Raw genomic sequence first — 13962 nt, 5'->3', positions numbered from 1 at the left:
AGGTCTGGTTAGTAACCGCTGAGGTCAATTTTCAGAGTCTTTGAAGATTTTAATTTTAGTATGTTGCAAGTACTGAGGTAGAAAGGCTAATTTGGCTTAGCTGTCTGTTTCTGTGACATTATCAATTATTTAATTGGAGGGAATAGTCCTGCAATACTCTGTAATTTATCAGATAAACATTTCATTATCTCATTTATTTGCTGTTTATGGGGCCTTGTTGTGTGAAAACTGGTAGTCATGCTTTCACACATAACAACAGTGACTACATTTCAAAGTAATTGCTTGGTTATGAAGGATTCGGGGCCATCCTAAGGAGATGAAGGGATGCTGTTTAAAATTAACATACATTTTCTTTTACCAAGTTCCATTTTTTTCCCTACTGATATTATGTATATATCTATATTTTAAATTACCTGTTATATAATTAGAAGTTCTGTGTCCAACAGATGTTTGTTGGATCCCATTTTTGACAGCCTCATGACAGCATTCTCAGACTTCAACTTGAAAGGAAAAGCAATGATTGCCTGAAAGAAGGATTTGCAGTAATTTTTTTAATGCATGAGACTTCCCGTATGAACTGGTAAATTAATTCATTATTAATTGGCTGGGTAAGTATGAATGGATGAAAACATTCAATTCCCATTTATTAGCTATTCAATGTCAGGGTAACTTTGTATCCATTTTTAAGTACAAGATATTTCCTTTGTTTGGAACATTTTTGATTAATAGACAGCTGCATGTAATGTGGTTAAACCAGTTCATCAATAAGAATATAATGAAGCTTTGAATTATTTACCAATTTCTCGTTAATATTGGGTTTAACAATAGACACTGTACAGTGTCAGTAGAGGAAATAGTTCACTTTGGGTCTCCTGGCAAATATTTACAGGAGATACTGAAGTTACGGTTCTCTGAAAGTGGAGTCACAGGTAGACAGGGCAGTGAAGAAGGCTTTTGGCACACTGGCCTTCATCAGTCAGGGCATTGAGTATAGCAGTTGGGAAGTTACTTTGCAGTTGTACAGGACGTTGATGAGGCCATACTTGGAGTATTATGTTCAGTTTTGGTCACCTTGCTATAGGAAGAATGTTATTAAAATGGAAAGAGTGCAGAAGAAATTTACAAAGATGTTGCCAGGACTGAAGGGACTGAGTTGTAGGGAGAGGTTGGACAAGCTAGGACTTTTTTCTTTAGAGCATAGGAAACTGAGGGGGGATCTTATAGAAGTGTATAAGATCATGAGAGGTGTGGATAGAGTGAATGCACTCAGTCATTTTCCCAGGGTTAGGGAATCGAGGACTAGAGGACGTTCAGTTAAGGTAAGGAGAAAGAATACATGGGAACCTGAGGGGCAATTTTTTTTTACAGAGAGGGTGGTACACATATGGAATGAGCTGCCAGCGGATGTGGTTGAGGCGGATACATTGACAACATTTAAAAGGCACTTGGACAAATACATGGATAGGAAAGGTTTAGAAGGATATGGGCCAAGTGCAGGGAAATGTGGTTAGCGTGGATGGACACTTGGTTGGCATGGATCAGTTTGGGCTGAAGGGCTGTCCCCATGCTGTAGGACTCTATGACTCTATTGCTTTTTCATTTTCCCTTCGGAAAAGAGTTCTGTTTAAATAAAAATAGAAAATATTGACAAAACTCAGAATATCGGGCAGCATCTGTGGAGAGAGAAATGGAGTTCACATTTCAGATTGATGACCTTGCATCAGAACTAGAATATGTTAGAAATGTATCAATTTTTAAGAAAGTGCAGAACCAGGATAAAAAGTGGGCGAGGGCAAGAAATAACAAAAGTGAAGTCCTGTGATAGGGTAGATGGCAGGTACAACTAGACAACAAAAGGGTTGATGGTGTGCAAAAAAGTGTTGTTAAAGGTAGTTCTAATGGAGATGTAAAGGTTCAGAGCAGAACAATTATCAGCACCAACTCTGAGGGAAATTAGTGCAGTTGTTATAATCTAATTAGATTGTCGTGAACACTGTAAGACTAAACCATGAAGTGCCTAAGTGAAAGATGAGGTGATGTTCCTCAAGTCTCATTGACCTTCATGAGAGCAATGTAGAAAACCACTGACAGATGTCGGAATGGGATGCAGGAATAAATAGCAAGCAACTAGAAGCTCAGGCCTTCTATGCAATGAATAATTATACTTCTTTCCTAGTCCATCTGTTCAGAGGTGATATTACACACCCCTGGAACAGGTGGGACTTGAACCCAGGTCTTGTGGCTCAGAGTTAGGGACACTAACACTGTGTCACAAAAGTTTCTTGGATAATTATACCAAGTTGAAAGTATAAGTTGTTTTACCTGGAAAAAGTGTTTGGGGCTTTGAACAATCACAAAGGACAAGGTGAAAGGGTATATATTGCACCTCTTGCAGTTGCATGTGACTGTAGGTGGAAAAGCAAAGTTATATTTAAATGCTTATCTATGAAGCAAGGTGTCATCATGTTATGATGAAGAATAGTTAAAATGCTGCTGATCTAGCTTGACTCAGCAATTTGTCGATTTGACTCAGGTATTAAGCACCTTGGACATTGTGCAGTGCAAAAGCACTGCTATCAGAAAATCAACAAATGTTTTGGATCAATGCACCACTGTTGGTCATGCCTTTAGTACCTAGGTTCCAAACTCTGGTTTTCTAACATCCAGCAATTAACTCTAACATCTGTCCACCTTTCTTTCCTTCTTTGAAACACTTATTCAACCTTACCTGTTTATCAAGCTTTTGGTGTTTATGTGGATTGGTGGCATATTTTGTTTTGAATGCTGCGATGTGCCTTGGAATGTTTCATTATGTTAATGACACTGCGTAAATGTAAGTTCAAAAGTTGATAATTTTATCTGTAGGAGAGGGAAAGTCATGTATGGAGTGTATCAGTTACATAATAACAGACTGGTTGTCCACATGGATATTCAAATGCTTGACTCATGCTCAGAAACAGATAAATTATCAACATGCTTTAGTACAACCACTTTGAGAGGATGAAATAACCAATGATAGGCAAATTACTGGAGAAGATGAAGATCTGAAATTGTCCAGCATGAGATGATAAACAAAAGAGCCTGGCACAAAAGATGTAGCACCAAAATCATAATTTGTTTCAGTATTAAAGAAAAACTCCAGAGGCAGTATAGACTTATGTGCCAGTGACTTTTAAAATCAAAATTAATTCATGAGATTTGGGCTTCACTGCTAGGCCACATTTACTGCCCATCCATAGATGCCCTTGAGAAGGGATGGTGAGTTGTCTTCTTGAAATTCTGCAACCTATTTGATGCAGGTAAACCCAAAATGCCATTAGGGAGAGAATTCCATGATTTTGGCCCAGTGACCCAGAAGGAACAGTGTTACGTTTCCAAGTCAGGCTGGAAAGTGACTTGAAGAGGAACTTGCAAGTGGTCGTGTTCCCTTGTGCCTGCTGTCCTTGAGCTTCTAGAAGGATTTGATCAAGCATTTGTAAGGTCGTGGCCACAGAGTCTTTCTGAATTTCTGCAGTGCACCTTGTAGATTGTACATACTGCTGCAAACTGAGCATCAGTAGTGGAGGGACTGAATTTGTAAATTTGGTGCCAATCAAGCAGACTGCTTGGATAGTGTCAAGTTTCGTGGGTATTTTTAAAGCTGCACTCGTCTGGGGAGTGGGGAGCATTCCATCACACTCCTGATTTGTGCCTTGGAGATGGTATATGGACTTCGCAGAGCTGGGAGGTGAGTTACTCACTGCAAGTTTCCTAGCCTCTGACTTGCTGTTGTAGCTACAGTATTTATATGGCTAGTCCAGTGCTAATTCTTGTCAATAGTAACCTCCAAGATGTAGATAGTCGGGTATTCAATGATGGTAAAACAATTTAAAGTCTTTGGGTGATGATTAGATTCCCTCATGTTGGCAATGGTTGCTGCCTGACACTTGTGTTGTGTGAATATTATGTGCTATCTGTCACCCCAAACCTAAGTATTGTCTAGGTCCTGCTGCATTTGGACATGAGCTGCTTCTTATCTGAGGAGTCGCAAATGGCATGAACATCGTGCAATCATCAGTGAACATCCCTACCTCTGGCCTCCTGATGTAGGGAAGATCATTGGTGAAAACAGCTGAAGATGGCTGGTCTAGGTTACTGCCTTGAGGAACTCCTGCAGAGCTGGCTGACCTCCCAACAGCCGTAGCCATCTTCCTTTGTGTCAGGTATGCCTCCAACCAGCGGAGAGTTTTCTTCTGATTTCCATTGACACCAGCATTGATGTCAAGGCAGTCACTCTTGCCTCCCCTCTGAAGTTCAGCTCCTTTGTCCATATTTGAGCCAAGATCATAATAAGATCAGGAGTCGAGTGGCCGTTGCAGAACTCAAACTGAGTGTCAGCGAACAAATTATTATTAAGTAAATGCTGCTTGATAGCACTGTTGAAAGTACCTTCCACTGAAGATCAAGAGTAGACCGATGGGATGGTAATTGGCCAGATTGGATTTGTCCTGCGTTTTATGTGAGGATGTATCAGAGCAATATTCTGCAATGTCAGGTAGATGCCAGTGTTGTGGTTGTACTCAAACATCTTGATGAGGGTGCAGCAAGTTCGGGAGCACACACCTTCAATACAGTTGCCAGAATTGAGGTCAAGTAAACGTTACTGCAGAGGATAAACAGATGAAGTATAATCTTGAAACAAATATCAATGAAGCCTTGAGTTGCTTTTGAAGAACAAGATAAATTTGTTACTGGTCTCTATATTTTGCTTGTCAGTGATGTTTACAGCAAGATCTGATATTGGTCAACAGATTTAAGCCAAATTGCAAGAAATATAATTTATCAGTCACGAAAGTTCAGAAATGCTGTGGAAGAAAAGAGAGCAATTGGTTCAAAATTAAAGCAATAAAATATCTCACATGATCTGACAGTTCTTCCAATGTCTTACTTTTAAGGAACAGGGAAAATCTCATGTTTCGAGTGAAGGGTTATTTGCATGTCATGTATCAGGTGATTGATTATCATTTAGTGCAGTACAGTACAAGTCCTTTCAAGTGTCAGCAGTCAATTGGGAAGGTGGAGGGCATTGTTAAAAGTTATATAGGCACTCCTGAAAGGAGTGCAAAAATGTTTTAAATTTTTACATGTTAAATATAGAAATTTCCCTGCCATTTCCTGTTGGTTGGAGATATTGGTGTAATTAACAGCTGCAGGTGCTTGGTTTGAAATGTCTTCATTTTAAAAGTTCCAAAATGTTTTTGTGTTTGTAGTTAATTGAATATATTTACTTTTGCCATTTGTTATCATTGGGGAATGAATAAGCAGGAAACTAAGTAACTAAATTGTTGAGTAACTAAATTGCTGAACATTTCTTTTCAAAGCAATAATTCCTAAATAGTAGCAGTAGCAGAAAAGGACTTGCCTAATTGCTCACATAATTTGATCAAGATGTTTTGAGCTGCTAACTTGACATTTTTAGCAATATTTACATCTTAGCAGCAATTATAAGAAATCTAAAGGATGTTGTCACTCCCTCAAAAGAATTTTCCTGGAGGAGGGTTCTCCTGTGACATGCACCTCAGATTCAGTTTGGAGTGTGAAGGCAGGCGTAAGAAAATGGGAGTGTGAATGTAAAGCACGTGCACTTTACTCTCTGGACGCCCAAAAGATAAGTAATGGTCATGTTCTGTCAGAGGTGCATTGAGCTACTCAATGGAAAAAGCAACATTTATGCTATACAGAACCATAGATGTTCAACTGAATGATGTCAGCCAAACAGAAATTGAAAAACTGAAGTTAGATTCATTAACTCTAAGCTTGAATGTTGTGAAAATCAGCAAGAATTCCTCTGCTTGTAGGTAATTATTCCAATGTGGAATATAGTCAGCATAGCCTTGCATGTAGAGTAGCCAGTTAGAAGAAGTACAAAAGGACACACAGCACCCATGAAAGCCTTCTACAGCAAGAGTCAATATGTTTAGGAAAATAATTATTTTGATTTATAACTTCAACATTGTCCTGATAGGGTGGAGATCAAGGGCATTCAACCTCTTCATAAATAATTTTCACCCAGAAGATTGTTTGAAAATCTTAAGAGGCCGAGCATCAGATGCAATGATAAGACCATAAGAAAGAGGAACAGGAGTAAGCCATTTGAGTCCTTGAGCCTGCTCTGCAATTCAATCAGACCATTGCAGATCTGACATTCATCACATCGATATTCCTGCCCTTTCCCCATAACCCTAGATCCCCCTACTGATCAAGAACCTATCAATCAAAGTATTAAATATACAAAAAGGCTCTGCCCTCCAGCTCTTTTTGACTTGGAATTGCAAAGATTGTCAACCCTCTGAAAGAAGAAATTTGTCCTTGTTACAGTCTTAATTGACATTCTTTTATTCTGAGTTTATGCCCTCTGCTGGACTCTCTCATGAGGGGGAACATCCTCTCAGCATTTACCCTGTCAAGCCCCTTAAAAATTCTATATGTGTCAATGAGATTATCTCTCATTTTTCTAAATTCCAATGAGTTGAGTCCCAACCTGTTTAACCTTCGCTTATAAGACAATTACTCCATACCAGGGATCATCCTAATGAACCTTCTCCTAACTGTCTCCAATGAAATAACATTGTTTCTTAAATAAGGGGACCAAAACTGCTCAGAGTGCTCCGGATGTGATCTCACCAACACCCTGTACAGTTACAGTATCTTATAGTCCAACCCCCTTGAAATGAGGGCTGTGATGCCATTAGTCCTCCTGATTACCTGCTGCAGCTGTGTGCTAGCGTTCTGTGTTTCACACACAAGTACCTCTAAGTCTCTTTCTGTTGCAGCTTTCTGCAGTTTTTCTCCATTTAAATAATACTGTGTTTTTTTGTTCTCCCTTCTGAAATGAGCAACTTCATATTTTCCAATATTATACTCCATTTTCCAACATTTTGCCCACTTACTTAACCTATCATTATCTCTCTGTAACCTGTTTGTATACCCCTCACAACTTGCCTTTCCAATTTGTGTCATCTTCAAATTTTGCTACAGTATGTTCACTTCCTTCCTCCAAGTCATTAATATGGCTTATAAACAGTTGCAGTCCCAGCACTGATCCCTCTGGGACCTCACTGTTTACAGGTTGGCAACCTAAAAAATAACCCCTTATTCCCCTCTATCTGTCTCCTACTCATCAGCCAATTCTTTATACATGATAATGGGGGTGGCACAGTGGCTCAGTGGTTAGCACTGCTGCCCCGCAACACCAAGGACCTGGGTTCAATTCCACACTCAGGCGACTGTCTGTGTGGATTTTGCACGTTCTCCCTGTGTCTGCGTGGGTTTCCTCCGGGTACCATGGTTTCCTCCCACAGTCCAAAGAAGTGCAGTTTAGATGGATTGGCCATGCTAAATTGCCCGTAGTGGTCAGGGATGTGTAGCTTAGGTGGGTTATAAGGGGATGGGTTTGGGTGGGATGCTCCAAGGGTTGGTGTGGACTTGTTGGGCCAAAGGGCCTGTTTCCACACTGTAGGGATTCTATTTCTATGTCTGTAATCTGCTATGTCCAGCATTATGGACTTTTGTCCTATGTCATAACATTTCAGAAGGCATCTTGTTGAAAGCATTCTGGAAGTCCAAATACAGCACATCTACTGGTTCCCCTCTATTCCCTTTGGTTGAGACTTCCTCAAAAATCTCTAATAAATTAGTCAAACATGATTTCTCTTTAATGAAGTTATGCTGACTCTGCTTGATTAGATTCTGATTTTCTAAATATTCTATTATTACTTCTGTAATTAATTCCAACAATAGATGTTAGGCTAGTTGACCTATAGTTAATTGCCTCCCTCTTTCTTTGATTAGGGGTGTCAAATTGGTAATTTCCAGTCCTCTGGTACTTTTCCAGAATCTAATGATTTTTGGAAAATTGCAACCAATGCATACACTATTTCTGAAGTTACTTCTTTTAGGACACAAGCCATTAGGGCCAGGGGAATTGTCTGCCTTTAGCCCCATTAGTTTATCTAATATTACTTTTCTAGTGATGGTGATGGCACTTAATTCCTCCCCCGTATTCTTCAGTATTAATGGGATGTTCGAAGTATCTTCCACCGTAAAGACTGATGCAAAATGTATATTTAACTCCACTCCTATGTCCTTGTTCCCATAATTATCTCCAAAATTAATTTTCTAAGCGGCCTATGTTCACTTTGATTTCTCTCATCCTTTTTATATATTTGAAGAAGCTCCTCTTGTCAGTTTTTCAGTTTTTATATTCCTCATGAGTTTGTCCTAGTAGTTCATTTTTGCTGCCCTTATTATCTTTTTAGTCCTTCTTTGCTGACTTATGAATTGATCCCAATCTTTGGGGCTATCACTGACTCTTGCCTCCTTATATGGTTTTTATTTCAACTGAATTCTGTCCTTAATTTTCTTGGTCAGCCTTGGGTTGTAAACATCTGTGTTTAACTTATATACAGGGAATTACAATGAAATGAAAATATAATTAGCTAAAGAGAACTGGACAGATAGATTGGCATTTGATCAGTCTATTCCTATCTTAGAATCTTTCCTCCACAGTGGGATATATTTTTGCTGAGAGTCATTTTAGTGATTGGAATGAGGTCAGCCAGGTGGACCTCATCGAATATGAGTTCCCTGATTGGAGCTGTTAGGTTGCTCCAAACAGGGAACCCTGGCTGACAGATAAGAACAGGAATGTCAGGGGATCTGTTCACTCTTGAAGCCGGTTCTGAGTTAGCTGGATCAGTGTCATGTATTATACACATGTAAACAAAGGGTGACTTGGTGACAGGATACCAACCTTCATGGAGTTACTTCAGCGGCAACAAGAGCAACACACGACTCTGTAGAGATTCATTCACAACAGTTGTTGTGAGGTTGGGTTGGCATTGCTGGCATCATGCCACTATTTGGGAAGCTTGACTCGTTCGATCCTGCTGCCGAAGACTGGGTTCAGTATATGGAAATAATGCATTATTCTTTCTAGGCAAATGACATTGGGACAGATGAAAAGAAACAAGTAATTCTCCTGACAGCCTGTGGAATTGCAGCTTTTTTGATTTTAGGGGCCTGACTTACCCTGAGGCACCAGATACTAAAACCTGTGAATAGTTGATGGATTTAGCTGAGGAATATTACGGCTCCAAGCCTCTTCTAAATCTGAGACACTATCAGTTTTACCCGATAGTTCGAGAACCCCAGGGGATCTTTATCAGGATTTTTGATGAGGTTAAGATGACTGGCATGGGCATGTGATTTTGATTTAAACCGAAGTCAGATGCTGAGAGACCGTTTGGTATGTGGGATTAATGATGTGACCATGCAAAAGCTCTTACTAACTGAAGCCCAACTGGACTTCAAACTGGCACAACAATTGGCTTTGTCATTAGAAATGCAACAGGTGGAGCTTATGCGTTACAGGGTATTCCGATGGAAGTGGACATCCTTGCCAGGCCAGCTGAGCTTGGGGAACACCACTTGAGTGAAGGCAATTGATAGACTCACTCAGGACATATCCTGAACAGAGGCACTCTAGGTCAGCCCACTGCAAAATCCTAAAAAAAAGCCAAGCCTTAGCCAAATGGTTAAAATTTTCTTGAAGAGCCAGCCAGCAGGACATTGTAGTTGCTGCCAGTATGGGGACTCAAAACAGTAAAAGAACTCCTACTAGGCCTGAATTGAATAAGAGAGGCCAGTACCCAGGAAAGTACACATCCTGGAAAGTCCACCTACATCTGGCTTGGAACAGTTAAATTGCTTCATAATATCCAAATGGGAACCAATTAAAGTAAACATCTGGTTAAATGGAGGTTGATACCAGTGCAGCTGTATCAGTGATTGCAGAACCAATTTTTACGAAAATTCACTCTGGTCTCCAAACCTTAAGTTTGTATAAGACCTTGGCTAGACTGAGAACCTATACCAGGGAACCCCTACAGACTAAGGATATAACTTTGATTCTGTGGAGTTATTTCAGTCATGAATTACCTCCTTATATGTCCGCCACTGCTTTCTCACTGCCATTCCTGCTGCTTTATCTGTCCAGTTCCCTTTGGTTAACTCTATCCTTATTTTATTGTAATTCCCTTTGTATAAGTTAAAAGCAGTTGTTCATGACCCAGGTTTCTCACTCTTGAACTGACTATTAGATTCTATTGGTTATAATCACTGCATCCTAGGGGATCTTTTACTTTGAGGTAATTTATTAAAACTGCCTTTTAACCCAGTACCAGATTCAAGATAGCCTGTTCCCTGGTTGGCTCCATGATTCATTGCTGGAGGAAGAGGTTCTGAGAGCAGAACAAAATTCCATTGAATTTTGCGGCATAGAAACAGTCCAATCTGTCCAGTAGGCCTGTATCTGTAATTATGCTCTACACTAGTTTGCTCCCACCTTATTTTGTTTCAATTTATCAATATACCTCCAGTCCTTTCTCCCTCATGTTTTCATCTAGATTCTTTTTAAACTAATCTTATTCAATTAGTCCAAATGATTCTTATTAGTCATAAATTCCATATTCGCAACACTTGAACATGTTTCTCCTGAATTCCATATTATATATACCAATATCTCACGTTTCTGACCCTTTGTTTTGGAATTCCACTTAAATATTTGTCTGCATTTACTTCTTTTAAATTGTTCATATTTTTAAAGGGCTCTTTCAGGTATTTCTGAATATTTTCTAGAAAAATGAGCTCCAGCCTGATAAGCTTTTCCTGGCACAATTGCATCCTTTCATTTCTAGTATCAACTTCTGTACTTTCATAATGCTTGTACATACTTTATTTGACATTAGAATTGTACACCTATGTTGTCTGACCAACATTTTTATACTTTTGTCATCAATTGTCTCTGCTTTTGAATTCTGTTTCTTTAGAAATAAACCCCATGACTTTGTTCATATAGCTTTACTAACTAGTGTAGCTTTGGTTTTTAAGATCTTTGCCCCTTTTTCCTTTATGCTTCTACTCCTATTTAGACTCTTTGTCTTCCATGAATATCGTGGAATCCATACTCTTACAAAATGCGTCACTCTTTAGTAATCTGTATTGAAATTTGCATTTTATTTACACAACATTTTTCGGCTTTCTTAATGACATCTTCAGTCACAGTTTCCCTCAGCATTAATCAAGCCCCTAAATCTGCTGTTGTGCCTCTAATTCCAAGTTCACTACACTCTGTTTTCAGTTTTGTAGCCAATTTGTTTTCTGTTGGAGGTAGTAAGAACTGCAGATGCTGGAGTCAGAGATAACACAGTGTGGAGCTGGACGAACACACCAGGCCAGGCAGCATCAGAGGAGCAGGAAAGTTGATGTTTTGGGTTGGGACCCTTCTTCAGAAATTTCTGTTGTACTTTATTGAAACTGGTTTCTGCTTTTGACTAGCTGCTGCCACTCCTACTGTACAATATAACAAATTTTCTTAATATTTTTCTTGGAATTAGCCTTATCTTGCCTACCAGTTCACAGAGTACGTTCATGTTTGATTTGGCATTGATACTTTGATAGATAACATCTTGATTAACCATTACTCGATGATCATTAGCACATCTGAATCAAGGTTACACCATACTTCCATTTAACAAATATGGGGATGGACTTGTTTTTCAGAACTACAATCTGTGGTTCTAGGCTTTAGAGCACTTTACAATATTACCCCAAAGTCTAACACACATGTCTTGTCCATAGTATTTGTCGAAGAGACTGAGGATGGATACAATCATGTTTGGTTACCTTCAGACAACGTTTGCTGTTATCCAGCTCCTGGGAGGACCCTTGTTTGGCAGGTAAATGTCTTGGAACAGGATTCACCAGGATTAAACTTCTGTGAAACTTTCTTTTATGACATGGAGCTCCTCTACACAATGAATCCTGACCCTCTAAGAACTGCTCTTCAATTCGTCTCAATACTGTGAATCTCATAGACCTCCACTACATTATGTGCCTCAACCCTGGAACTCATGAACTCCTCACCATTGTATATCTAAACTCAAAGATTAATACCTGTATTCCAGTGGTCCATAAAATATTTTGCTTCCAGATTTATTACATCACTTCAGCTTTTCAAAGTCTCAGACTACTTCTTTTTTCCTTGGAAATTTGCTAATTTCATTCTGCCAAGTATTGCTCTATTGCCTTTGCTTTGGCACTTCTAAACTTAATTAAGCTACCATTAACTGTCAAATCATCTATTATCTTTGAAGTTCTGATCAAATCCATGATTGTAATCCATGATCATTAGTATTATGTTTGATGCTTCCATTCTTGCTTAAGACCTTCATATTTGCATCACTGCTTTTGAATACTTTTGGATTCTGTTATCAGTTATCACCTTGAATATCTCAAAACGTTTTGGCATCTTGGAAGTTTCAAATAGATTTCTAGCCTTTAGTCTTCCATCAGAATTATTTTCATGGTGATTTAACTTCCTTTTACATTATGCTATATGTTTATGGCTCATCTTATGATGGTATTTGGATAATGCTCAGTTCTCTCTCCACCTTCCTCATCTTGTCCACTCATTATCCAACCTATCCAATACAAATTTGTGCATGAAAAGTGGACAGTTCTGACAAAGCTTAATTAATTAATAACACTATATCTAAGTAGGTGGTGGGATGTCTTATTGAAATGCAATAATCCTCCACTGCTCCTACAATGTTTTAGGAAAGGAAATCCACAGTTTTACTGAAGATTCTAATCTAGGTTCAGAATATTTTCTTCCGAATACTTGCCTTCCACACAGGCAATCTCCCTTCCTCTCACAACCTAATCACTGAATTGCTAAGTGCCCATGAAAGTCACTGAAGCAATAACAGTATTATTTTGTTAAAATTCTATGACAGTTTATTTTATATAATTTAAAACGCTAATCAACAGCTATTATTGATATCTTTGATAGCTTCATGATTGCTCATCATCAAATATCGTCCTTCAGTATCTCAGTATGTCCTCTGATCTCAAATGGAATGCCTAATTCCACGATACAACTTATTAATAAAACTCTCTCCAGGAAACTTGGTTTTCTAATTTATGTCAAATACTTATTATTTCAACAATTTCTAACTGATTGTAAAGTTCAAGACTGCCTTAGATTTTAAATTGTGGGTACATATCAAGGAGAGTTCTTTAATGCATTGTTCACATTGTAATAAAACACTCAAAAAACTGGTTGTTTTATATATATTTTCTCTTACTTGCAGTGTTTGTACAATGTCACTGTATCATAATGGGACATACTTCTTTGAACATTCCTCTCTTCACTATAAGCTCCACATTTGTCATCCTCCTTACATACCCTTGTGTCTAAATCAAGCCTTTGCACCTTGTTTCGAGAATTTGTAAATTAGGATATTCTTATCTCCATCATTCTTCCTATCATGTAAAGACTACAGATTCTGGAATGTCAACCACTACTGCCCACTTTTACATAATTTGCCCCTTCCACCATACCACCCACCCAACTCAACTATGTCCAAGAAGGCGAATCGTATGCTAGAAAGATAATGGTATGTTGGTTTCATTGCGAGAGGATTTAAGTTCAGAAGTAGGAATGTCTTACAAAAGTTATGAGGGCATTTGTGAGATTCACCTGGAATATTGTGTGCAAATTTGACAGTCCTACTTAAGCGAAAATACACTTGCCGTAGACACAGAGCAACGTAGGTTCACTTGGCTGGTGCTTGGGATGGCAGGACTGTCTTATGAGCGGAGATTGGTTGTTGCTGCAGAGGTTGGGTGCAGTTTTCAACAAGTGTGCAGCTGAGTCATTTAACTGAAGTTAGCAATGATTAGGAAGAGTTCTGCCAGTGTGTGGCAGCATTGAGCTTCAGTTCTGAAAGTGGGTAAAAACAGTGCTGCACAGATGAAGTATGTAACGCCATCTATGAGCCAAATAATTCAATATTTCCATTTGTTTTATGCAGTATATGCTTTCTCCCCACACGAGGGTTCCAGAGGTTCTCAGTTTGG

At 38.9% G+C, this 13962-nt stretch overlaps 1 protein-coding gene across 1 annotated transcript in view; it reads left to right on the top strand.

Moving 5' to 3' along the window:
* slc22a18 (solute carrier family 22 member 18) overlaps positions 1 to 13962 on the top strand; it is an 85203-nt gene that overhangs the window by 16367 nt on the left and 54874 nt on the right. Inside the window, exon 2 of the mRNA XM_020532240.2 lies at positions 11680 to 11777. Coding sequence (XP_020387829.1) covers positions 11680 to 11777 — 98 coding nt within the window. The remainder of the gene's footprint in view (positions 1 to 11679; positions 11778 to 13962) is intronic.

Source organism: Rhincodon typus, chromosome 17 (genome assembly GCF_021869965.1).
Source record: "Rhincodon typus isolate 14 chromosome 17, sRhiTyp1.1, whole genome shotgun sequence".
NCBI lineage: Eukaryota > Metazoa > Chordata > Chondrichthyes > Orectolobiformes > Rhincodontidae > Rhincodon > Rhincodon typus.
This window is presented reverse-complemented; position numbering and strand designations above follow the sequence as displayed.